The sequence below is a fragment of the Narcine bancroftii genome, chromosome 2, assembly GCF_036971445.1.
Source record: "Narcine bancroftii isolate sNarBan1 chromosome 2, sNarBan1.hap1, whole genome shotgun sequence".
NCBI lineage: Eukaryota > Metazoa > Chordata > Chondrichthyes > Torpediniformes > Narcinidae > Narcine > Narcine bancroftii.
The window spans coordinates 366,805,461-366,831,100 of NC_091470.1; the positions used below are offsets into that span (position 1 = coordinate 366,805,461).

Consider the following 25,640-nt stretch of genomic DNA (forward strand, 5'->3'; position numbering starts at 1 on the left):
TCAAGCCTGAAACGTTGGTGATGTAACCTTTATCTTTGACATTGTTTGACCAGCTGCGTTTCTCCAGCTTTGTGTATTTACTTCAATCACGGGTGTCTGCAGACTTTTGTGTTTGCCTCTCAGCGCACAGCTGTGTGTCCTTTTACCCAACAGCCTGTGAACTGGTACACACCTCCTGGGAGGGCAGATTCAACAGGAGCTGTTGAAAGTGGGGAGTGGCTAGAGAAATAATTGAAGGGGGTCAAGGTTTGAGGAGAGGAGCAGAAGGGATGCATCCTGCGGGAGAGTCCATTCGTTGCCGCGGTGAGCTGATGTATCTCTGCAGCGCACGCTTGCGTTTTACCCCAAAGCTGATAATGTTGAAAAACAATGGCAGGGTGACCAGAGCTGCTGTACTGGTAGTGCTACCACTGGTGCAAACCCACGGAGAGCAGGGAGCGGAGACACAGTGCTCCTTTGCAGGTCCTACCTTCCCATCCAACTACCGATGGCCCTGTGTAGGCCTTAAATGGCCTGTTAAAGGAGCCGATGTTAGTTTATTTAAAAATCATGCCACTGTAGAGTCTGGGCCCAAGTTCAGCAACAGCCTTGAGGGGACTCCAGGGAAGCAAAGGATTGGCGCAGGGCAGCAGAAAAATGGGGAAGCAGAGGACGCAACTCTACAGGATGGTGACCGTGGCAGCGGACCGCTGAGGGGCTCTGAGGCTGAAGAACACACAGACGGCGAGGCGAGGAACCCACGCAGGCTGTGGGCTGCCTGCCACAGCGGTCAGGGGAATCACATCAGGCTGCAGACTGCTGCGGACTGGCTGGAGATTGGCTGAAGGGGGTACCAGGTATCGGAACGTGAACGCGAGAGACATTGACCGTGTCGGACGTTTGGATCTGGAGCTCAGATTTCCGATGCTGAAGTCTCTGAGTGCGGGAGCGCTGGAGGCGAATCCACGGACACACAGTGACCCTGGAGAGGACTTTCTTTTGCTTCTCTTTCTCTAACTGCAAGGTGGGCCGGGCAATTTCTGCTGATGGCCAATCTTTGACTCAATGAAATTTTGTGTAATATGCCTCTGTTTTAACATGACAATAAAGGAATCTTAAAATAATGAACGATGGTTGAACATCAAACACACTCACACAGGCAATGTTATCAAGAATAAAGCACAAAATAACTCTCAAGGAATCAAGGTGGTAAGAATCCCATTCTCTTCCAATTCGTAATTTTGCCTCAACCTAAAATACACTATTAAGTGGAATATTTCAATATTTCCTCTTTCAAACGACTGACAAAAATCCCCAGAAGATAAGTTTACATCAGCTGCATTGTCTCTTTAAACATAATTGGAAGCAATAAAACGTCGAAAAGTAATCCTTGCTTCTGAAAGCATCAATCAGAGAAAATACAGGAGGAAGAAAAAGAAGAAGAAATCTTAATGACGGGGTGCTTCATTCCCAGGATGACCAAAACACTATGTGCAGTGGAATGAAGATACCCCTTACTAGTGCTTAGCTGACAGTGTGCGTACAGGAGCCGCTTCAGGTCTTGCTCAAGTTGCTTCTTTTGTGACTTTAAGTGGAGATACAAGGAGGGGGTCGATCTTTCTTGGGGATTATGACGGCCTGGTCACTGGGTGGCAAAAGGACCTGAAGGTGAAAAGAAATGGTGTTGAAATGTGTTGGAACTTCCAGCTCTCCACTGGCCGACTTGTTGTCAGCTTCAGGATACCTCACACTCTCCAAGTTATTTAGCAGTATGGCACCTTAAGAGCCAATGACATTGTTCTGGGTCTGGGGCCTCAGAGAGTGCATGGGTGAACTAGGTTCTCACTGAGCACCTTCTCTCTGCCCGCATCAGTGACAGGATCTCCGAGAGGCCCAATCACTTTAATTCTGCTCCCCACTCTTGCGCTGACACGTTTGTCCGTGGCCTCAGGCACTGTCAAACCAAGACCACCCATAAATTGGAGGAACGACTCCTAACTTTCCATCTGGGGACTCTCCAACCGGATGGCATGAACTGCTAGCCCATTCTCCCCACGTTCCCCATCCTTCTGCCTTCTTTCCTCCAGCTCTCCATCCCCTTCCCTCTCCATTCACAGGACCATCCCTCCTCCCCCTGTTTGCTGCTGTGCCCTCCCTCCCTTGTCCACCTATGACCTCCTGCCTTTGGGACCGTGCTACTCCCCCCCCCACCATTTTGTCCAGGAGCCTGCCTACATATACCTGATGAAGGGCTAAAGCACGCATCTTGGTCTTTGCCAAATAAAGTATACTGTTTGACTGCTGACCACTGTGTTTGCAGACTTTTATGTTTTTCTCTCGGACATCTTCCATGTAGGAGGATTAAAATGAGCAATAAAAAGTTATCCACTTTGGACTGGAGATGAGGAAGTGTTTCTTCCCTGAGAGAGTCATGAACCTTTGGAATTCTCTCTCCCGGAGATTTCCAGACTCCAGCGGAACCAAATTTGAAAGTGAAGGTGAATCTTGTTGAATGCACGGCTTAGCGTTCCGATCTGACTTTCCCAGAACCCGTCAGTGCTGAATGGCTCTGTTATTTACTTAGAGGAAAAGGAAACTAAAAGTTTCCCAGGAGAGCAGAGAGTTCGTGGTTAACAGCCAGCTCTGTTCCAAGCCGCTCAGACGCCTTCTCTCTGCTCTCTGCCTTGGCTGGGCTAGCGGTCGGGAGCTGATACTGGCAGCGTCACCAATTCACCCCTCACCTCAACCTCCAACCACCCACCCCCCCAAAATGGAATTAAACCCCTCACTGTCACTGTCGTTGACTTGCCCTCTGGTACTGGAGAGCAGACGCTCACAGTTCACAGAACACCACAGCTCAGAAATGGGCTATTTGGCCCATCTAGTCCATGCCAAACTGTTATTCTGTGTAGTCCCATTGACTTGTACCCGGTTCTCCTCCCATCCACATACCTGTCCAAATTTTTCTTAAGTGACAAAATTGAGCCCACATTCACCACTTCAGCCGGCAATTTGTTTCACACCCCCACCACTGTGAAGTTCCCCCTAATATTTCACCTTTCACCCTAACTCTAGTTCTTTTCTCACCCAACCTCAGTGGAAAAAGCCTCCGTGCAGTTACTCTGCCTGTGCCCCTCCATATGTGGCCTCTCATCCTCCAATGCTTCGGGGATTCATTCAGACCGACAGGGAAAGCTGGCCAGATGCAGTTTGAGATGAACGTTACTCATTAACCCATCAGGTGCACTGAACCCCAAAGGGGATAGCAGGCAGGTGCCTTGCCATTGATAGGTCAGCTGGGCAGTAGGCAAGGCTGCAGATTCCAATTCATTGCAGTTCCTCAATTAAAACCAGCTTCAAGACCCCTGGAAATGTAATCACGTGAAGATACCCAGTCAGTTGGCTGCAAAAGAGGTGTTTAGGCTATGGGTTGAGTTGCGGACGGACAGTTGTGAACGTGGCTCAGGCCGTCCTGGAGTGGCACGGCTAACGTAGCAGAGAGTGCCATGACCAGCAATCCAGGTTGGAACCCAGCGCAGCCTGTAAGGAATTTGTACGTTCTCCTGTGTCTGCGTAAGTTTCCATCCCCCACTATTTAAAACCGACAGGGATTGTAGGTTGATTGGGGTATTTGGGTGGCACAGGCTCATGGGCCAGAAGGGCCTGTTACCCTGTTTGTATGTCTAAATTAACAGCCCCCTTCCCCCCCACCAACTCCCCTCCATTGACTCCGCCTACCCTTCCAACTGCCTTGGAAAAGAAGCCAAAGTATTAAGAAACTCCTGAACAAACCTCACCAAAGTAAAATAAAGTTGTCTTCATAGACAATAGACAGTAGGTGCTGAAGTAGGCCAATTGGCCCGTCGAGCCAGCACTGCCATCTTTCAGATCATGGCTGACTGATCTCTCCCTGAGACTTTGAACTTCTGGGCTTTATTTTACTTGCTGTTCTGTGGATGGACCATCTGGTTAGCTCGCTCACAAACTTTCTCCCTGCCCACGTGTGACAATAAACTAGGCTTATCCATGCCCCTGATCAGTGTCTGTTTTTACAGCTCGTCTTTATCCACGTCTTTGTTACAGGTGACAAGAGTTCTTTTCCTCTGGGAACCACTGCTACAACTGCCTGGGATACTAACGAAACCACAGAGTCAGGGGGGTACATGGCATGGGAAAAAAAACCCTTCTGCCTAACTCATCCAGGAGTTCTGCCAGAAGATTGTGTTTGCTCCAGATTCCAGCATCAGCCTCTCTTGTGTGACCTGAGTATTCATACAGACCCGAGGGTGGGCAGGAGGAAGATGGGCTGAATGTCCTCTCTCTGTCCTACATGGAGCATCTAGATTCAGTTCACAACAAGCAGCCACCCTTTTAGGACTGAGATGAGAAGAAATGTTTTCAGGCAGAGGGCGGAGAAGCTTTTAAATGCTCTATCTGTAGAGCCTCGGTCAATGAGTACATTCAAGACTGTTTAATAGATTCTCGGCAGAGTGAACAAAGAGGATAAGGAGGTGTAAAGGTTCACTCATCGACATAATGATGATTTTATGACCTATCTCTTCCCCCAGCTTTTTAATAATATTCCCTTGAACACATACAACTAGCATTGACAACCCAATAAGGCCTCATTTGGTGGACGGGGTACAGTTTTGGGCTCATTATTTACGAAAGGATGTGCTGGCATTGGAGAGGGTCCAGAGAAGATTCACAAGAATGATTCCTGGAATGAAGGGATTAGCGTGTGAGGAATGTTTGACGGCTCTTGGCCTGGACTCCTTGGAGTTTAGAAGAATGAGGGGAGACCTCATAGAAGCATTTTGAACGTTGAAAGGACTGGGCAGAGTAGATGGCAAGTTGTTTCCCAGGGTAGGGGATTCCAGGACAAGAGGGCAAGAGGACAAGAGGGCACAACTTCAGGATTGAAGGGAGCCCATTTAAAACGGAGATCTGGAGAAATATCTTCAGTGGTGACCCTCTAGAATTTGCTACCATGGGGGGATGTGCAGGCCAGGTCGTTGGGATCATTTAAGGCAGAGATTGATGGGGTATCTGAATAGTCAGGGTATCAAAGGTTTGGGGGAGTGGGACTGAGTGAGAGAATGGATCAGCTCGTGGTGGAATGACTCGATGGGATTTCTGCCTGCTCCTGAGGTAGGGTGCCTTTTGCAAGTGTGCCTCCCAACCAGCGGAAGGACAGAGCCATGGGCCTGTTGTCTGTTCAAGAGAGTGTGTCAACCACCAACAGAGTGTTGGTGGATATCTTCACTTCCTGGTTGAGGGAGGGGGGGGGGGAAGGGATTGTGGTTTTCTGAAGCTCCTCCCAAAGGAGATAAACCGATAGAGAAAGGTGCAAATTTTAACGACATTTAAAGGGACGATCTCCATGCTTACCACACTGCTGTTGGCCATGTAGACTAAAGCGTCGGCTGTTTGTCTGCCGTTGATGTACCTGTAGCAGTTCCAGATGCACCCGATCAGATAGGCCTGCAAAACAAAGGGAAAACACTGTGGCATTTCCAATCCCGCTGCATCACACAACCTCGTATGGAAATCTGGTGCTTCGCAATAAGAGTCCACAGCTGACCAAGTCTCCTCCTTCTCCAGAAGAAACACAAAGACTGCAGATGCTGGAACCTTGAGCAAACAAAGAACTGCTGGAGGAACTCGAATGGTCAGTTAACGTTTCGTGTTGGGACCCTTTACCCACTCTAAGGTACAAAATGACCTCTAAAAGAGAGGCACAATGCTGGGGGAGAGAAATGGCAGAAAACAGAATGGAAGGCAGGGGAGTGACCTATTAAAAGGATGTCTACATCTTTAAGATAAAGTGAGATGTAGAAAAATGCCATTTGGACCATCGCACCTTATGCTAGCTCACAGAACAAGGCTAATCACCTCCTAATTTTTCCCGTAACCAATCCTCTCCACAGTCCCAACAAATGCCTCTGGATTCTGTTCACCTACACAATTTACAGTCACCAATTAACCTACCTTTGGAGGGATTGGGGGGTGGGGGTTGGTTGGAAGGCTCACAGGGAGAACTGAGTTGGATCGATTTCAATTTTCTATGGTCACGTGCCACAAGATGCAGAGGGAAACCTTGTATGGCATGCTATCTGGGCAGGTCAACCCACACGAAAGTAAAACCAGGTAGTGCAAAATAAAGCATGCCAACTCCGCGCAGACAGCACCCAAGGAGAGGATTGAACGTGGGTCTCTGCAGCTGTGAGGCAATGGTTTTACTAGCTGCACCATGTCTATTCTCCCAGTGCCCGGAAGTTTCTGGGAGAGTAACAGGTAGAGTACATGAAGCCAAACCTTGTGGCAAACCTACTGTTATACTTTGTGAATTAACATTGTCCATTAATTCATGAACAGAATTTCCCATAATTTTACCCATTTGACTGTTTCCAGCTCTCCCTCGGACCCTTTTGCAAGTGTGCCTCCCAACCAGCGGAAGGACAGAGCCACGAGCCTGTTGTCTGTTCAAGAGAGCGTGTTACCTGCTCATTGATTTTATGAACATTTCCCTCACTCTCCCCATCATCTCAGTCCTTGGAGAATACCTGTGCGTCTGCTCCAGTGTCAGTGATGGAGGGTGGCTATGTTCACAAAGAAGGCATCTAACATCAGATTAGTGAGGCCAGATTTGGAGTAGGGTGTGCAGTTTTGGTCACGGAAGGTATCAATCCAATCGAAAGTGTGTGGAGAAGATTCCAAGGACACTGTCGGGACCTGAGGAACTGAGTTACAGGGAAAGGTCAAACAGGTTAGCACTTTATTCCCTGGAGTGTCAGAGAATAGGGGGAGACTTGGCAGAGCCATACAAAGTTATGAGGGGTTTTGATTGAGTAAATGCAAGCGGACTTTTCCCCACTGAGGGTAGATGAGATACAAGCCAGAGGATGTGGGTTAAGGGTGAAAGGGGAAATGTTTAAAGGGAATATTAGGGGGAGGTTCTTCACACAGAGAGTGGTGGAGTGGGGAACAAGCCAAAGTTGTGAATGTGTGCTTGATTTTGACATTTAAGAAAAATTTGGAGAGGTACATGGATGGGAGGGGCATGGAGAGGTATGGAGTGGGTGCAGGTCGATGAATCTAGGCAGGATAACAGTTCAGAGCAGACTAGATGGGCTAAAGAGCCTACCTTCGTGCTGTCATGTCATATGGTTCTAATGCGGGCGACAGAGTATCAGAGTTCAGGTAATATCCAATCCTCGCCAATAACAATATAATGCCATGAATTGCGCCGATTCACACCCACCTAACATCTGTTTAATGCATTGACTTTTAATTTTCCTTGGCACCTTCTGAAATATATATATGGAGAAATATTTTCATATCCTAACAGTACTTTTGTTTTATGGTGGAAATTAAAGCTGGATCCCATTTGGGGCAGGAAGAGGTTGCATCACAAAGTACACGGAGACCAGCGATTTATGTCTGCTCCATTTTCACAGGAAGGAAGGGGTGGAAGGAGACATCAGCCTCTCAAACATGCACAGCCGTATAGCCAAACTGTGTTTGGCCTCGGTCATATTCCGTGTATCCTCCAAAGAACCCTATAACCACAGAACACAACAGCACAGATGCAAGCCCTTCAGCCCTTCCAGTCTGTGTCAAACTATTTTTCTGCCAGCCCCACACACCTGGATCTGGACCCGGACCATAACCCATTCATGTACCTGACCAGATTTTTGTTAAATGTCAAAACTGAGCCCGCATTTACCAATTCAGCTGGCAGCTCGTTCCACACTCCCTGCCACTCTCTGTGTGAAGTTCCCCTAAATTTTTCCCCTTTCACCCTTAAACCATGTCCTCTAGATTTTTATCTCATCTAACCTCAGTGGCAAAAGCCTGCTTGTATTTATTCTACCTATACCCCTCTTCATTTTGTACACCTCTGTCATGTCTCCCCTCACTCTTCTACACTCCAGGGAATAAAGTCTTAACCTGTTTAACTTTTCCCTGTAACTCAGTTCCCCAAGGCCTGGTAACACTCTCATTAACCTCCTCTGCCCTCTTTCAGTCTCCCACATGGAAGGGGATGGAGCAGTAGTTGGTATTGCTGCGTCGGTCTCCTGGAGGCATCGAGTCGACCTTGATGTCCACAGCCAACTCCACCATACGCAGGTCTGCTGAAATCCAACGTCCATAGCTCTGCCCCTCATTGAACCTCCTGGTCACATCTTCAAACAACTCGGTCAGATTTCCCACTCCCAAAACCATGCTGACCATCCCTAATCAGGCCTGGTCCGTCCACGTCCATGCTTATTCTCCCTGAGCTATGGACCCCAGAACTGCCATGGCTCTGTAGTATTTTGATTGTTTTTTTAAATTTTAATTTTAATTTTATATTTTAAATTTGAATATGTTAAATAAATTTAAATTTAGACAAAGAGCTCGGTAACAGGCCTTTTCGGCCCACGAGTCTGTGTCCTTCATGGGGCACAGCTGAGGTCAGCCTCAGGCCCTCAGCTAATTACAATTTATATGAAAAGCCATGTCCAAATCCGCTGACTATCCAAATGGGAAAGGGAGCTGTGAAGATGCGGAAAGGGATATAGCAAGGAGATGGATGATGGGGTACAATGGAGGAGAAAAGGGACTTTATTCACTCTCGCTGGAAGAACAGAGAAAAGAATTTTTCAGGTGATTAAAAACGAGTTTTTAGAACAGAAGAAGTATCAGTGGTTTCATCGTGGAGAGAGCGGAGGGAACAAAGCTCCTTGCTGTGCATGTAAGTGACCTCGACCCACAGCACCGCCTCATTAGACAGGAGGTTAAAGGGAGCAAAGCCACCGGCTCCTATCGTGATAACATCTCACAGCTGAGAGGGTCCTGTCTGACTGCATCACTGTGTGAGGACGGCAGCTGCAAAGTCAATACCGAGGATCATCAAAATGGCCGAGAAGATTCCTGGCATCTCCCTTTCCTTTACTGGCAACATTTACCAGGAGCGTTGTTTAAATTGGGCTGAAAGAATTATTGAGGACCCTTTCCATCCAGCACACAGGACCTTTGACCCACTATCATCAGGAAAGAGGAACAGGAGAATCAAAATCAGGACGCCAGGCTGGGAAATAGCTTCTTCCCGCAGGCTGCAAGATCGATAAACGATGTGGTGTAACCAAGTAGAATATTGCAAAATATCTATATATAGTGTATTGGTGTCAATTCTATCTTTTATGTGTATATTTGTGATTATTATGTTCTATGTATTGTGTGTGTATGTGTGAACCCTGTCGTCCAAAGAAATGCTGTTTCGTTGGGTTGTAAATGAGCAATTAGGTGATGATAAACTTAACCTGAACTTAACCGCACAGGAAGAAAGTGGAAGGTTGCCCTTTATTGCAGGAGGACAGACATCTTGTTGCTTCAGTGACCACATCCCCGGGTAACGACTTTAAGTAACAGACTTATCCAGTGGGGAAACCAGCACCTACGTACAAACTCAACCATGCTGACCAAGTTGAATACTCTCATTGATAACCAATGTTTTGGGGTGTGGCCCTTTGCCAGGAAATGTTGGTTACCCTTCATTTCCTATGGATGCTGCGTGACTTACTGAGTTTCTCCGGCACGTGTCTGCATCGCTCTTGACCCCAGCATCTGCAGATCCTCTTGTTGAACTCACTGCCGACCAGTTGCTACCAAAGGTTGTGCCTCTACTTGGCCCAATATCCCTTGAAACCTTTCCTATCCATGTACCTGTTACCAGCGCCTTTCCAAAGTCATCGTCCCTAGCTCTTCCTCTGGCCACTTTGTTCCATCTGGCCTTCAAGGAAGGATATCACGTTGGCTGAGCTGCTAGATTGCAGGATGAGGAGGGGTTAATGCATGAGGAAAGACTGAGGAAGATTGGATTTTCACTTACTTTGAAGGCCAGAATAACCCAGATGAAGAAAGCCACAGCAAACAGCTGGCACGTTGGGTTCATTGATGTGATGTCCTCCTTATACGGGATGTTATCAGGCTGTGGAATCAGAATGCAAGCCACAAATTATATCCAGGGCTATTCGTATCGACATCGAGGCTTGACATTGGGTGACATGTTGAGAACAACATTATTGCAGTGCCACTAACCCAGGTTTGATTGCGATGCTATCTGTAGGGGGTTTGTACACTCTCCCAGTGACTGCATGGGGTTTCCCTGGGTGCTCCGGCTCCCTCCCACCCTAAAAAGAGTACAGGGATTATCAGATGATTGATGTATCTTGGCAGCCCGGGCTTGTGGGCCAGAAGGGCCTGTTACCGAGCTGTGCATCTAATATCAAAATAAATTAATTTACGCTCGCAGCAGATGAATGGACCAGTGGAGGGAGAGTTTCAGCTCCACCCAAGCCTCCCCCCACCCCATCATCATCTCCATTCTCAGCACTGAAGCCCTTGTTGGTCACATAGGGCAGACCCCACCACTCATAGGGCAGACCACCACTCATAGGATTCTCCTGAAGGAGTCGCCCTCGTCTGTCGTGGGAGGAGTTCCTCAACCAGACATAAGAAAAATTATTCAAGCCTCCTCGCAGAGATGTGACACTGCCCCACTGCCTCCTGGCCGACTGCTCCAAGTGCAGGAGAAATATTCAAGATGTCACCAAGAACTTCAAGCCCATAGAACACAGGAAACTTGACGACTCCCCTTACCCACCAATCTCCCTCTTAGAGGCTACTCAAGAATTACTCCACTTGCGCCCACACCTCCTCCTTCACCACCTTTCAGAGTCTGCAGGTGAACCAACACTTCACTTATGAATCTACAGGATTCATAAGTGCTCCCATTGTGGTCTCCTCTCTATCGGGGAGATGGGACTCAGACTGAGAGATTGTTTCGTTGAGCACCTTCGCTCTGTCTGCTGTAATAACGGGGACCTCCCAGTGGCCAACCATTTTAATTCCACACCTCACTCCCACGTCAACATGTCTGTCCTCAGCCTCATGCGCTGCCCAAACCGAGGCCACCAGCAAGTTAGAGAAACAGCACCTTGTGTTTAGTCTGGCCACTCGCTAACAAGAGGGCATTAACATCGACTTCTCCAGTTTCCGTTAAACCCATTCCCATGTCTCTCTCTTTCCCTCATCCCTGCCTCCCAGCTCTCGGTCCCCTTCCCTTCCTTCTCCGATCAGAGAGCTACCCTTCTCAGTCCTCTTCCTGCTGCCCCATCACCTATCAGCCACCCTCTTCTCCTGTGTCCCCCCATGATCTTTTACCTGCTCCTCCCCCTTCCTCCCTCCTCTTCTCCTCCTCCTCTTGGCTTCACCTTTTTATTCAGATGCCTTCCTGACTTTCAACATTCTTGATGAGAGGGCCCAGGCCTGCAACACTGACAGCCATTTACTTCCTATGAACGCTGCGTGGCCTGCTGAGTTTCTTCCGCACTTTGTGGACTACCCGGCCTTTGGAACCATGAGTCTGTGGTGTGATCCGCACTATCAATTAATCCAAAGGTTGAGTGAGGAATGATAGGGCTTTAATACACGTTAGATTTCAGCTGTGCTCGAATGAATGGAAGGGGGTAGGGAGGTCAACCTTTATGGCCAGGTCACAGGGAGAAGGGTTACAGGGGGGTCGAGTCATCAGTGGGCGGGCCAGCCACTTAAACACTGAACACTATATACATATCACCACATGGTGTACATGATGGCCAAATCAAAATACAGCTGAGCTGTTGGTGTTTGTTATACCTAATGGAGTGAGAAGGGTTCTTCTGCGGGCAGTCTAACAGATTAGTTCTAGCGTTCATTCGTCCATGTAAAGAGTGCATGTTACGGAAAGTCTTCAGATGCTGTGATTGGAGTTTCATACTCAGAAAGGCTCAGACCTGAAATGTTATATACCTTTACCTCCTGTGGATGTTGTGCTAAGTTTCTCCAGCAAGTTTGTGTGTTCAAAATTTTAAATTTCAATTTTTAAATTAATAAATTTAGACATACAGGCCCTTTCGGCCCACAAGCCCTTGCTGCTCAATTACACCCAGTTAGCCTACAATCCCCAGTGCACTTTGAATGGTGGGAGAAAACTGGAGCCCCCCGGGGAAAATCCACGAGACATGGAGAGAATGTACAAACTCCTTACAGACAGCGCGGGATTTGAACCTCTGGTCCTGATCACTGGCGCTGCACTAATCTCTACACCAACCATGCTGCCCCACTGTTACAGAGTGAAGATTCACAATGAAAAGTACATCACTCAGTACCAAGGAAAGGGCAGCATGAGTGCACAGTCATTGGGCTCATTCAGGAGCCTGTTGGCTGCAGAGTGGAAATTGTCTTTAACCTTTTGGTGTGGGCTTACACACTCTTGATCCTTCTCCCCAGTGGGAGGAGTGAAGTGTTATGAGTCTTCCAGTCGGCTGCCTTTCCCAAGCAACGGGAATGTATATGAAGTCTGTGGAGGGGAGGGAAGTTTGCGTGATGTTTGGAGCTGTGTTCACATGATCCACATCCCTCCATCGGCACAGTTAGCATAAGCCATTAGCGCATCGCTGTTACAGTGTGGGTTTCCTCCAGGAGCCCCGATTTCCTCCCACTGTTCAAAATGTACAGGGGATGTATGTCAATTGGGAGTAATTGTGTGGTGTTCATGTGTCTCTCTAGAAGCCTCTTACACACCACTATTGGATCTGCCTCCACCAATTCTCCTGGCAGCCTGTTCCAGGCACCCACCACTTCCCTAGCACATACCAATATCAAGGGCTCAGGAAAGCCCATGGAGGGATTGCATTACTGCAGCCGACCCACCCACCTCCCCAGCAGATGTCTCCTTTCCGGTCTATGGAAGAGTCAGGTTCCGGTCTCATTCTCCCACCTCCAGTTTCTGCTAGCCCTTTTCCTGTTCCCCCTCTCTTCCCCGTCCCTCTGTCTCCTTTCCACCGATTCTCCGCCCCCTTCCCTCTCCATTCACAGAGCCATCCCCCCCTCCCCCTATTTGCTGGTGTGCCCTCCTCCCTTATCCACCTATTGCCTCCTGCCTGTGTGGGCCTCCCCCTGCCCTTGCCCCTGCAATTTTAGTCATGTACCTACCTTAATTTTGCTCACAGCTCAAGCCCTAAACATTTGTTATGTGTTTTTAAATGTGTTACATAAATTAAGCTGTTTGACCTGCTGAGTTTCTCTAGCATTGAGTTTAGACTTCAACCACTTTGATCCTAATTCATTGCATACCAGTTGCTGAAGGTAATCCTGGACAGAGTTTGGGAAGACGACCACGCTGACAGCCACAAGTGCATTGAGGGCAAAGTCGAAGATCTGGTAGCAGAAGAACGGGAGGATCCAAGCACTGTGATGCTGGGAAACAAGGAGCAAAAGGTGTGAATTCTACAAGGGCAGTGCAATGCTGTTACAGCACCAGTGGCCGGGTTCAAATCCGACGCTGTCTGTAAGGCGCTTGTATGTTCTCCCCATGACCACTCTTGAAAAAATATGGGTGTGATTGGGCTTGTAGAACCATCTCTTGTGTTAAATTAAACTAAAACAAATTAAATTAAATTACATTTCTTCCATGCTGTTCTATTAAACTTAAATCAAAAGAAATTAATTTAAATTTCTACCATGCTTTATCATTAAAATTATTTTTTTAAATATTTAAGATGTTTTAAATGTGTTGCTCTCCTGACTCTCCAATCTGGACAGATATTTGAATGGGAAGGTTATGGAAGAATCAATGGGGTCAGCCCAAAATGCTGATGGTCAGCAGGGACATGATGGGTCGAAGGGCTTGCTAAGTCCTGTGTGGCTCTGCGACTCTCAGGAAGTCCACACACTGCTGTCGTTGATTCCATAGCAAAGAGTATGCCAGGGCAACTGTGAACCACAACTCCTGAGATTTCCCAGGTCACCTCTGGAATGACCTTCCCGGGGGGGGGTGGGGGGTGGCGGGGGAAGTGAGAAGCCACGCTCGTCCGCGATTCCTCTCCTCACAGTGCCTGCAGACTCTGGGAGCTTCTCTTTGGTCAGACCTACTGCATTCACTACTGACCGGTGGTGGGCTAGCTCACAGAGCGCAGAACAGGCACCTTCAGCCCATCTGGTCTACGCCAACGTACCTCTGCTAATCCCACACTGATCGTGTTACATGGTCCCGCCAGTCTCTGGCTACCCGCTTACACCATGAACACAAATTTACCGACCTCCGTGTATCTGGGACGGGGGAGGAAACTGGAGCATTCAGACGACACCCCCGCAGCCACAGGGAGAATGCGCAAAGTCCGCATAGGCAGCACCCAGAGTGAGGATCGAAGCTGGGTCTCTGCAGCCAGGAGGCACTTCCTGCCGCACCACCGTTTTTGTTTAACAACACCAGGGAACCGAGTTCACAAGTTCTGACAGAGGCGCCATGCCTGTCAGACCTGGAACACATTGAGCTGGAGACAATGAAAGCACGGATGGATAATTAAATGTGTTTAAAGTGGAATGGTTAAATTACCACTGGGTGCTGCATTGGGGAGATAAAACATAGGGAATTCTCCAATCGAACCCTCAGCAGTCTGTAGGATTGCAGAGATGGACAATCCCAACTATCCCTGCTGGCCGTTGCTACTGTTTCATTCTTGTCTTGAGCTCCAAGTTCCTTGGAGTTCACTTAACCAGTGACCTATCCTGGACACTCAACATCTCCTCACTTGTCAGGAAGGTGCAACAATGACTGTACTTCCTAAGAAGACTGAAGCGGGCAAGGGTGCTGGCCACCATCATGTCAACCTTCTACCAAGAGTGTCCTGGCCGGCTGCATCACAGTGTGGTACGGTTTCTGCAGAGAAATGGAATGGAGGTCAATCCACAGGACCTTAAGAGTGGCAGAAAGAATCACTGGAGTCTCCCTCCCACCCACAACCCCCACTCCTCCATCAGCATGATCTCCCGGATTGTTGTCTGAAGGGGGCGCACAAAATCATTGAGGATCCCCTCTACCCTGCAGACAGCATCCTTCAGCTGTTCCCTTTGGGGGAAGAGATACAGGAGGATCAGAGCCAGCACTACCTGGCTGAGAACCAGCTTCTTCCCACGGGCAATGAGAACGACCAAAGGAACTGCTCACACTGACCCTCCAAGACTTTCATATTCACGAAACACAATTTATTTATTTATTTGTACATATGAATACTTGTCCTGCATATGTATTGTTTGTGTTATGTCTGGTTGTGTGTCTGTGTGTTTTTCACTGAGGACCAGAGAACGATGTTTCGTCGGGTTGTACTTGTACAATCAGATGACAATAAACTCAACTTGAGTCATAAGATTATAGGTTCAGGTCACACACCTGAGATTCCTGGACCAAATCGTGGATTGGGTTCCCAGCGTACTACTGAGGGGGTACCAGCTTTTGGATGAGAAATTAAGCAGGGAGGGGTTCCCCATCTGACACGGGGTTCCGGTGACCACGTGGAAGTTGCGCGCTCTCCGAGTTCAAGTTTGTTTATTATAAATTTAGACAAACAGCACAGTAATAGTCCCTTGATGCCCACAAGTCCATGCCACCCAATCACACCCAATTAATGGTGGGAGGAAACCGGAGCCCCGGAGGAAACTCACGCAGGCACGGGGAGAACGTACAAACTCCTTACAGACAGTGTGGGGTTTGAACCTCGATCGCTAGTGCTGTAACAGCATTGCGTTAACTGCTATGCTAACCAAGCTGCCATTAAGTTTATTATCATCTGAATGTATGAATAAAACCCGACGGAACAGTGTTTCTCCGGACCATGGTGGACACACAATACACATAATAATCACATATATACAGAAAGATATAATTTAAAATAAATATAGTTAACATTCTGAGATGACTTACTCAGTTAATGTTCATCAGTCTCACGGCCTATGGGAAGTTCATTCCCCAGCCTGGCCGTCCTGATTTTGATGCTTTCCTGATGGTAATGGGTCAAAGATTCCGTGTGCTCGAAGGGAAGGGCCCTCAACAATTCCTTCAGCTCTATTTAAGCCACCCTCCCGGTGAACGCCGTCAACAGAGAGAAGGGAGACCCCACTGATCTTCTTGGCCATTTTTAATGGTGGGGGATCGTCCAGCTGCTCGAGGGTGGATGGGTTAACTGGCCAGCAAGAAGTGCCCCGAGTGGGTGAGAGCTGGAATCTGGGGTGTGGTGAGTGTGGTCAGATCAAAACAAGATTTGTGCAAGTAGGTGGTCCATGGATATAATGGGCCGAAGGGCCTGCTTCATGTGGTGTGACTTTAAGACAACAATTCTCAACCTTTCTTCTTCCCACTCACGCACCACCTTAAGTAAACCTTGACTAACTGCAGACCACCTGCGGCATAGGTGGTACTTAAGGTGGTGTGTGAGTGCAAGAACTACAATGTAGTTCCTCCCACATCGCTATTAGTGGGACCTTGCTGTCCACGGATAGGCACTGCAAACCTCAGAATAGCAGTGACTGCATTGGGAATGGCCCAAAATGGATGTGAAAGGAGTTGGAGCAAGTCCAAGCCCAGTGGGTGACCATTCTAGGAGGGGGTTCGAAGGGCTGAATGGCCTCGCCCTTGCAATTTGTTTGAACGTTCCTTTGACATTTGTGAAAATATTGCCCATCAGGCTGAAAAATGCACAATTCAGAAGCAGCTTACATTGAAGCTCTCAAAGGTTTAGCTGCAGAGAACCACTGGAGAAACTCAGCAGGTCACGCGGCATCCACGGGAAATGGACGTTCACCGGTGTTTCGGAGCCTGGGCCCTTCTTCAGGAATCATGAAATACAGCCTGAATTAAAAGGTAGGGGAGGGTAGGGGGGGGGGGTAGAGGAGGGTGGAAGGGGAAAGGGGAAGAGCTCAGGCTCACAGGTAAGTGGTCCTCTGGGAGGTCATTGACCACCATTTTAATTCCACACCCCATTCCCACACCGACCTGCCTGTCCTCGACCTCACGTAGTGTCCAATCGAGGCCGTCTGCCAACTGGAGGAGGACACATTGTAGTCCGTCTCCCCAGTCTCCAACTAGACAGCATTAATTTCTCCCATTTCCGCAAAACCCAGTGCCCCAGGTCTCTCTTTCCCCCTGTCTCTTTCCTCCAGCTCCCCACCCTTCCCCCTCCCAATCCAGAAAGCTACCCTCCTCCTCTATCACCTCAGCTTCTTTCTTGCCTGTGTTCCTCCTACTGCCCCACCCTCCTCCTTCCTCGTCTCCTCACCTCGCGTTTTAATTCTTATTTTTAAAAATCTTTAAAAAATTTAGACATACAGGCTCTTTTGGCCCACAAGCCCGTGCCGCCCAATTACACCCAATTGACCTCCAACCCCTAGTACGTTTTGAACGGTGGGAGGAAACCAGAGCCCCTGGGGAAAACCCACGCAGAAGTCGGGAGAAAGTGCAAATTCCTTACAGACAGTGCAGGGATTGAACCCTGGTCTTGCTCGCTGGCACTGTAAAGGAGTTGCGCTAACCACTACACCAACCGTGCCAAGACATTAGCTGCCCTTGGACTCCTTGTGGATGTTGCGTGACCGGCTGAGTTTCTCCAGCACGCCTGCGTATCACTCTTGACCCGCCCCCCCCCTCCCCCCCCCCCCCCCGCCATCCAGCGCCTGCAGGCGCTCTTGTTTAACTCCATTTAGCTGCAGTGTCAGGGATCTGTGCCCGCCTTCTCCATCCTGTACCTTGTACGCACCGTAACTGGCCATCCCGCAGATGGAGATCATCAACAGGGAAATTGCAATCGCAATGCAGATACCTGCAACACGAACGACAGGGGTCACATATACACAGGACAGGCCACACAGAAAGAGTTAGCACAGAACCCTGGCCCTTCATCAGAACTGGGAGAGAGAGTACCGAGTGTGGGTAGGTCACAGAGATCTGGAACGTTGCTTGTTTCACTGCCTGCTGCCTGATCTGATGAGACCTCCATTTTAACCAAAGGCGGCAATTTAATTTAATGAATAAAACGTGAAAGTCTGCAGACAAACTCAGCAGGTCAAACACTGTCCTTTATACAGCAAAGATAACAATACATCATCCATGTTTCGGGCTTGACCCTTCATCAAGGTGTGGGCAAAATGTAGGCAGGCGCTGGAATAAAATGGTGGGTGGGGTGGAGAGGCAGGAGGAGGAGAGCAGCAAGGACTACAGATGGGGAGCAGAGAGAGAGAATCTCCCAGAACTATCCTCCGAGAGCAAAGGAGGATCGGCATCCCTCGAAGTGATTTCACAGGATTTTGCAGTAGACAGGAGTAAAACGTGCAAGTCTGCAGTTAAAAAACCACAAAGCTGGAGAAACTCAGCAGGTCGAACAGTGACCTCCTAGCTACCACAGCACTCTGTGAAATCTCTTCAAGGGATGCCCACACTGAAGGTGTTCACCTTTGCTCTCCGAAAGAGGTTGTGACAGATTATGTTATATTTTATATTGTAATATTGTATATTTATATTAATGTTTTGTGGCAGGTTTTTAGTGTAGGTCACATACAAACACTTCAAAACAGATCTCATTTAAAATGCCAGAGCACTGCTCAAGCCAGACAGTCCAGGCTCTGGGTGCTTTTGCAAAAACTTTGAATAATGCCTATAAGGACTTCACAGCAGGTGTTAATTGGACATGCTGTGGAGTCATGGATTATTGTTTTGGAAAGCAACAGATGAGCGGCTCAGATTAAGTCTGGAGCCGCAGTCTGTCTGAGTGCAGTTGGCTGTTCTAAGAGGGTCATGTGGGTTTCTGTGTGTGTGTGTGTGTGTGTGTGTGTGTGTGTGTGTGTGTGTGTGTGTGTGTGTGTGTGTGTGTGTGTGTGTGTGTGTGTGTGTGTGTGTGTGTGTGTGTGTGTGTGAGAGAGAGAGAGAGAGAGAGGGCATTCAGTTCTACAGTTCAGCAGCAACTGGGACTGGAACAAGACAAGCTGACAAGCTTGTGGAAAAACCCCATTTTCAAGATGGGTTGTGAATTCTTACTTCAGCCTGGTCAAAGCCCTTGTGGTCCATACAAGAGGAGATGGCTGGCTGTCTAATGTTTCACTTGGAAAAAGGAACTCTGTGGTGACCTGAAAGAAAGAAGTTATCATCTGGAAAACCGTGATGGGGCAAGTTTCTTTGACAAGACACTGAAGTGGCTGATCAGAAGGAATAAGCTTTGGGTATCCAACGAGCAACAAATCTCTCTCTGAAAACTGACAAGAACCTTCCTGAGTGGTAACCATTTACCTTTCAAGCACCAAAGCCTGGTGAAGATTCATAAATGTTAAATTCTGTGCACAGTAAAAGAATTGCCTGCAACCAGTGAACTTGGAGGAGTGAGAAGTGAGATTGGACTGTGAATTAATGAACTTTTCTGAATTTACACACACATTACATACACATAGAATTAGAAGGGGTTAAATTAGGTTAGTTAAGTTAATAGTGATAAGTTAAAGTTTGATTCTATTTTCATGTTTAAAGATAATTAAAAGCAACTTTTGTTGAAGTAACCATTTGTCTTGGTGAATTTCTATTGCTGCTGGGTTTTGGGGTCCTCTGAGCTCGTAACAGGGTTCTGTGAGATTCTCTCTCCCTACTCTCTATCTGTAATCCCTGCTGCTCTCTTCTCCCTCCCCTATTTTGTTCGGATGCCTCCTGTGGTGAACTGCTGCATTATTGATTACCTGGCTCTGCCCTGTTCTGCAACTGTGGACCCTCCCTCTTTTGACCTTGTGTCAAGCCTCTAACACCCTGACCCTTCCCCAGAAAGCCCGGGTCATAGCACAGTACAAGGTGCCTGTCCATTGTGAATAAAAGCCTGCAAATCAGTGACTCAATCTCAGCCTCTCAGGTTATTTACTGAATGTCGAGGGCTCAAGCCCGAAACATTGGATATCTCCCTGCTATATAAAGTGCACTGTTTGACCTGCTGAGTTTCTCCAGCATTCAATTTAAATTTATTTTTTAATGTAGAGAAACAGAATGGTAACAGGGGCGGTCCATGAGTCTTCACAGCTCAAATACACCCATGTAGCCAATTAAACTACTAACCTCGTATGTCTTTGGAATGTGGGAGAAAACTGAAGATACCGGAGGAAACCTACGCAGGTGGCAGGGAGAACATACAAACTCCTTACGGACAGTACCGGATTGGCATTGTGCTAACCAAGACATTAACTGTGCTGCTCTCTGGAATACTGCATTCCATTCTGGCTGCCCAGATATGAAAAGGAAGCGATTAATCAGGTGCAGAAAGGGTTCATGAAGCAGGAATGGGAGGGATGATTTATTCGGAGAGACAAGATAGGTTGTTTTCCCTGGAGCATGGGAGGTTGAGGAGTGCAATGGTAAAACCATCAGCGGTACAGATCAGGTGGATGGCTACAGTCCCCATGGTAGGCGAGTCTAAAACTCAGGGGCATAGGTTTAAGACCCTAAGACAGAAGAGCAGAAATACAGCCCATCCAGTCTGCCCCACCATTTAATCTTGAGCTGATCCATCTCCCCACTCAGCCCCAGTGCCCGGACTTCTCCCCATAATCTTTGAAGCCCTGGCTCATCAAGAACCTGACGAGAGGTGAAGGTCCTGAGGGGCAACCTTTTCCACACAGAGGGTGCTGGGGATGTGGAATGAGCTGCCAGCGGAGCTGGTAGAGGCAGGAACAATTGTAGGTAACTGCGTTGCAGTTGTGCATCATGTTGGTGAGGCCCTGGTCGAAGCACAGTGTTCAGTTTTGGTCACCAAGCTGGAGGAAAGATGTCATTGAGCTAGAGAGGGTGCAGAGAAGATTTACAAGGATGTTGCCTGGACTCGGGGCCCTGAGCTACAGGGAGAGGTTGAGCAGGCTGGGGCTTTATTCCTTGTAACACAGGAGGATGGGGGGGGGGGGTCTCCCAGAGGTGGACAAATCATGAGGGGAACAGATTGGGTGAATGCAGAGAGCCTTTTGCCCAGAGTCGGGGAATCGGTAACCAGAGGTGAGTAGGAAGAGATTTAACAGGAACCTGAGGGGTAAATTTTATTTTTATACAGAGGGTAGTTTTATTTTCCTTTATCAAAGGTGGTTTATTCAGTGATTACAGGACATTACATTAATGTAATATTACAGTACTTCAGTTACTCACTAATTACAAGTTGAAATAATAACATGGTCTTAACCATTCTGAACACAGTTGAGCCCCACACAGAGGATGGTGGGTGTGTGGATCGGGCTGCCAGAGGATGGTGGGTGTGTGGATCGGGCTGCCAGAGGATGGTGGGTGTGTGGATCGGGCTGCCAGAGGATGGTGGGTGTGTGGATCGGGCTGCCAGAGGAGGTGGTTGAGACAGGTAATATTGCAATGCATAAAGAGAACATTGGACGTACACGTGGATGGGATGGCTTTGGAAGGATATGGGCCAAACACAGGCAGGTGGGCCGAGTGTGGATGGGACATTTTGGTCGACATGGGCAAGTCGGGCCTGTTTCCACGCTGCACGACTCTCTCTCTGGAACTAACCAGGGCAATGAATTTCAAAGATTCACTCCAACTGATAAAGATTCTGTTCATTTGAATCCCATAGAGTCTGTCCTTGTACCGAGACAGCGACCTTGGTACTACGTTGCCTGGTCAGGAGAATCATCCTCCCTGCCTTCGAATGAGGTCATCTTTTATCCTTCTAAACTCTAGTGAATGCAGGTCTAATTTCCTCCAACTCTCTTCCAAAACAAAACCCCAGGCCAGAGCTTTGTCACACTCCTTCCATAGCAGGTACAGTCTTTCTTAGTTTAGGGGACTTAATAGAGGTCTACAAGATTCTGACAGGCAGAGATAAGGTCAACAGCCAGCGCTTTTTCCCAGGGCGGGATTAGCAAACATCTGTACAAAGTGAAGGGGCAGCACGGTTGGCATAGCAGTCAGCGCAACACCTTTACAGCGCCAGCAATCGGGACAGGGGTTCGTATCCTGCGCTGTCTATAAGGAGTTTGTGCGTTCTCCCCGTGTCTGCGTGGGTTTGCCCTGGGAGCTCTGGTTTCCTTCCACCCTTCAAAACGTAGGGGGTGCTGTAGGTCAATTGGGTGTAATTTGGCTTCATGGAATCGAAGGCCAAAAGGGCCTGTTACCGTGCTGTACATTTCCATTTAAGATAAAAGGAAGTTTAGGGGAGACACCGGGGTAAGTTTTTTTTACACAGAGAGTTGTAGGTGCCTGGAATACCCTGCCAGGGATGATGGTGGAGGCTGGAACATTGGGGGCATTTAAAAAATTCTTAGACAGACACATGGATGAAAGAAAAATAGAGGGTTATGGGGTAGGGAGGGTTTAGTACTTTTTTTAAATAAGGAATATATGGTTCAGCACCACATCGAGAGCCGAAGAGCCTGTACTGTGCTATGTTAACAGACTTCGCCCGAGGACCTATATAATTGCTGTCACATGTCATCTAATGAACATGTTACAGGAGATACTTTCATTGCTTGTCACCTTTTCAATATCTGACGCATGAGATGGCTGCTAATTGATCCCAGGCTGTAAGATTTTGCCACACAATAGAATCTCAATACGAGTGGCAAACTTGATCTAACAGCCTTTGTTGCGAGCACAAAGGGCTTTCCAGAGACTTGTTTGAAGGTGGATAATGAGAAAGTGAAATGGAATGGCTTTGAGAGATTTGAATTACTTCTGGTCCAACTTGTGGACTGGTTCGACACCCACCACCCACCCCAGTAATGGGCAGATTGATACATGTGAAAGAGATCCAGGAGGATCAGAGCCAGCCCCACCTGCCCAAGGAACAGCTTCTTCCCACGGGCAGTGAGAACGGTGAACAACCAAAGGAACTGCTCACACTGACCCTCCGAGGCTCTCATTGGTACAAAACAATATCTATTTATTTTTATAGATAAAATACTTGTCCTGCATACATATTATTTGTCTGTATGTGTGTTATGTCTGGTTGTGTGTCTGCGTGTTTTGCACCGAGGACCCAGAGAACGATGTTCCGTCGGGTTGTACTTGTACAATCAGAGGACAATAAACTTGATTGTGGATCCTCACCATTCTTCACTATCATGGCATAACTAGCCGAGCTATGCCTGTTCCAAAGAGCTTTCTAACTGGACGCAGACTGGGTTTCTAAAATTTCACTTGTGAATCTGCAGGGGCCATCTACTGCACCCAAAGCTCCTGTTGTTATCTCCTCTACATCAGAGAGATTGGACGTAGACTGGGTTTTCTAAACTCCCAGCAGACGCCCATTTCATTTCCCTGTCCCTTGCCGACATGTCTGTCCATGGTCTCGTGTACTGCTAGACTGAGACCACATGCAAATTGGAGGAACACCACCTCATCTTCCGTCTGGTCACCTCTCCAGCCGGATGGCATTAACGTTGAATTCTCCAGTTTCTGCTAACCAGTCTCCAGCTTTTCAGTTCAGGCACCTACCTGCTGTTTTCACCCGTACCCTGAAGAAGGGCTCAGCCCCATAACGTCGGATCTACATCTTTACCTACTATGGACACTGCACGACTGGCTGAGTTCCTGCAGCGTTTCTACAATCACACCGTCTACAGACCTTCGCACTTCACTCCATTCTGGAATCTGCAGCGGGCCACCAGGGGGCAGCACAGGACTGCCTGACCGTCCACCCAGCTCATACCCTGAAACGATGGTTACCCTCTACTTCTGTGGACATCCTACACGCGCGTCCTGCTGAGTTTCTCCAGTACTTTTGTACACTGCACTTGAAGCCCAGCTTCTTCAGACTCTCTCCGATGGGGAGACTGGTTGGCTGCTCTGCAGAGGACCTCTGTTCAGTCTACTAGCTTGAACTTGGGATTCCAAATGTAACTCTCCAGCCATCTCTCTCAGCCTCTGATATCATGTATTTTAATTTTAAATTTTAGACATACAGGCACTTCCTGCCCAATTAAACCAAATTAACTACAAGCCCCAGTACGTTTTGAACAGTGGGAGGAAACTGGAACCCCTGGGGAAAACCCACGCAGACACAGGAAGAACGTACAAACTCCTTACAGACAGCACGGGTTTCGAACCCAGGTCCCAGTCATTGGTGCTGTAATGGCGTTGCGCTAACTGCTACGTTAAACATGCCATCCCATTTTTTTTCCCGTGAGAAATTCCTTTTGGTCCCGCTGTTGAATTCAACAATTTCCAGTAATATTCCTATATTTCTTTGGCTTGGCTTTGCGGATGAAGATTTATGGAGGGGTATGTCCACGTCTGCTGCAGGCTCGTTGGTGACTGACAAGTCCGATGCGGGACAGGCAGGCACAGTTGCAAAGGAAAATTTGTTGGTTGGGGTTGGGTGTTGGGATTTTCCTCCTTTGTCTTTTGTCAGTGAGGTGTGCTCTGCAGTCTTCTTCAAAGGAGGTTGCTGCCCGCCAAACTGTGAGGCGCCAAGATGCACGGTTTGAGGCGATATCAGCCCACTGGCGGTGGTCAATGTGGCAGACACCAAGAGATTTCTTTAGGCAGTCCTTGTACATCTTCTTTGGTGCACCTCTGTCTCGGTGGCCAGTGGAGAGCTCGCCATATAATACGATCTTGGGAAGGTGATGGTCTTCCATTCTGGAGACGTGACCCACCCAGCGCAGTTGGGTCTTCAGCAGCATGGATTCGATGCTTATGGACTCTGCCAGCTCGAGTACTTCGATGTTGGTGATGAAGTCATACCAATGAATGTTGAGGATAGAGAGGAGACAGCGCTGATGGAAACGTTCTAGGAGCCGTAGGTGATGCCGGTAGAGGACCCATGATTCGGAGCCATATAGAACCATAGAATATTACAGCACAGAAACAGGGCCCTTTGGCTCTTCTAGTCTTTGCTGAACCTTTTTTTCTGCCTGGTTCCATATCCCTCCATATCTCTCCCATCCATGTACCTGTCCAAATTCTTCTTAAATGTTGAAATTGAGCCCGCATTCACCACCTCAGTTGGCAGCTTGTACCACACTCTCACCACTCTCTATGTGAAGAAGTTCCCCCTAAACGTTTCCCTTTCACTCTTAACCCATGTCCTCTGGTTTCTATCTCACCTACCCTCAGTGGAAAAAGCCTATCTATTTTTATTCTGTCTATCCACCTCATCATTTTAAATACCTCTATCAAATCACCCCTCATTCTTCCATGCCCCAGGGAGTAAAGTCCTAACCTGTTTAACCTTTCCCTGTAACTCGGTTCCCGAAGTCTGGGCAACATCCTAGTAAATCTTCTCAGTACTTTTTCCATCTTATTGATACCTTTCCTGTTAGATCCTTTCTCATTTCCTCAAAATTAGCCTTTCTCCAATTTAGAATCTCAACCTGAGGCCCTAGACCGATCCTTCTCCATAATTAACTTGAAACTAATGGCATTTTGATCACTGGACCCGAAATGTTCCCCTACACATATTGTCCTATCTCATTCCCTAAAAGGAGATCCAGTATTGCACTCTCTCTATTTGGTACCTCTATCTATTGATTTATAAAACTTTCCTGAACACATTTGACAAACTTCAAGCCATCCAGCCCTTTTACAGTGTGGGAGTCCCAGGCAATATGTGGAAAGTTAAAATCTCCTACTATCACAGTCTTATGTTTTCTGCTACCTCTCTACAGATTTGCTCCTCCAATTTTCTTGCCCTGAATCCATTTAATCCTTTTTCCCATCAGGGGAACCTCTTCACACAAATTTGTGTGGAATGAGAAGCCAGCGGATGAGGTGAATGTGAGCTCGGTTTTAACATTTCAGGGAAGAATGGATATGTACGTGGATGGGAGGCGTA

At 47.9% G+C, this 25,640-nt stretch overlaps 1 protein-coding gene across 1 annotated transcript in view; it reads right to left on the bottom strand.

The window, feature by feature from the left end:
• Window positions 1-1,566: 1,566 nt before the first annotated feature.
• The window catches only part of laptm4b (lysosomal protein transmembrane 4 beta), a 57,337-nt gene continuing 33,263 nt past the window's right edge, over window positions 1,567-25,640 (bottom strand). Inside the window, exons 3-7 of the mRNA XM_069915709.1 lie at window positions 17,587-17,660; window positions 13,144-13,266; window positions 9,857-9,955; window positions 5,371-5,463; window positions 1,567-1,641 (exon numbers count right to left, since the gene is read on the bottom strand). Of these exons, the coding sequence (XP_069771810.1) occupies window positions 1,567-1,641; window positions 5,371-5,463; window positions 9,857-9,955; window positions 13,144-13,266; window positions 17,587-17,660 (464 nt within the window). The remainder of the gene's footprint in view (window positions 1,642-5,370; window positions 5,464-9,856; window positions 9,956-13,143; window positions 13,267-17,586; window positions 17,661-25,640) is intronic.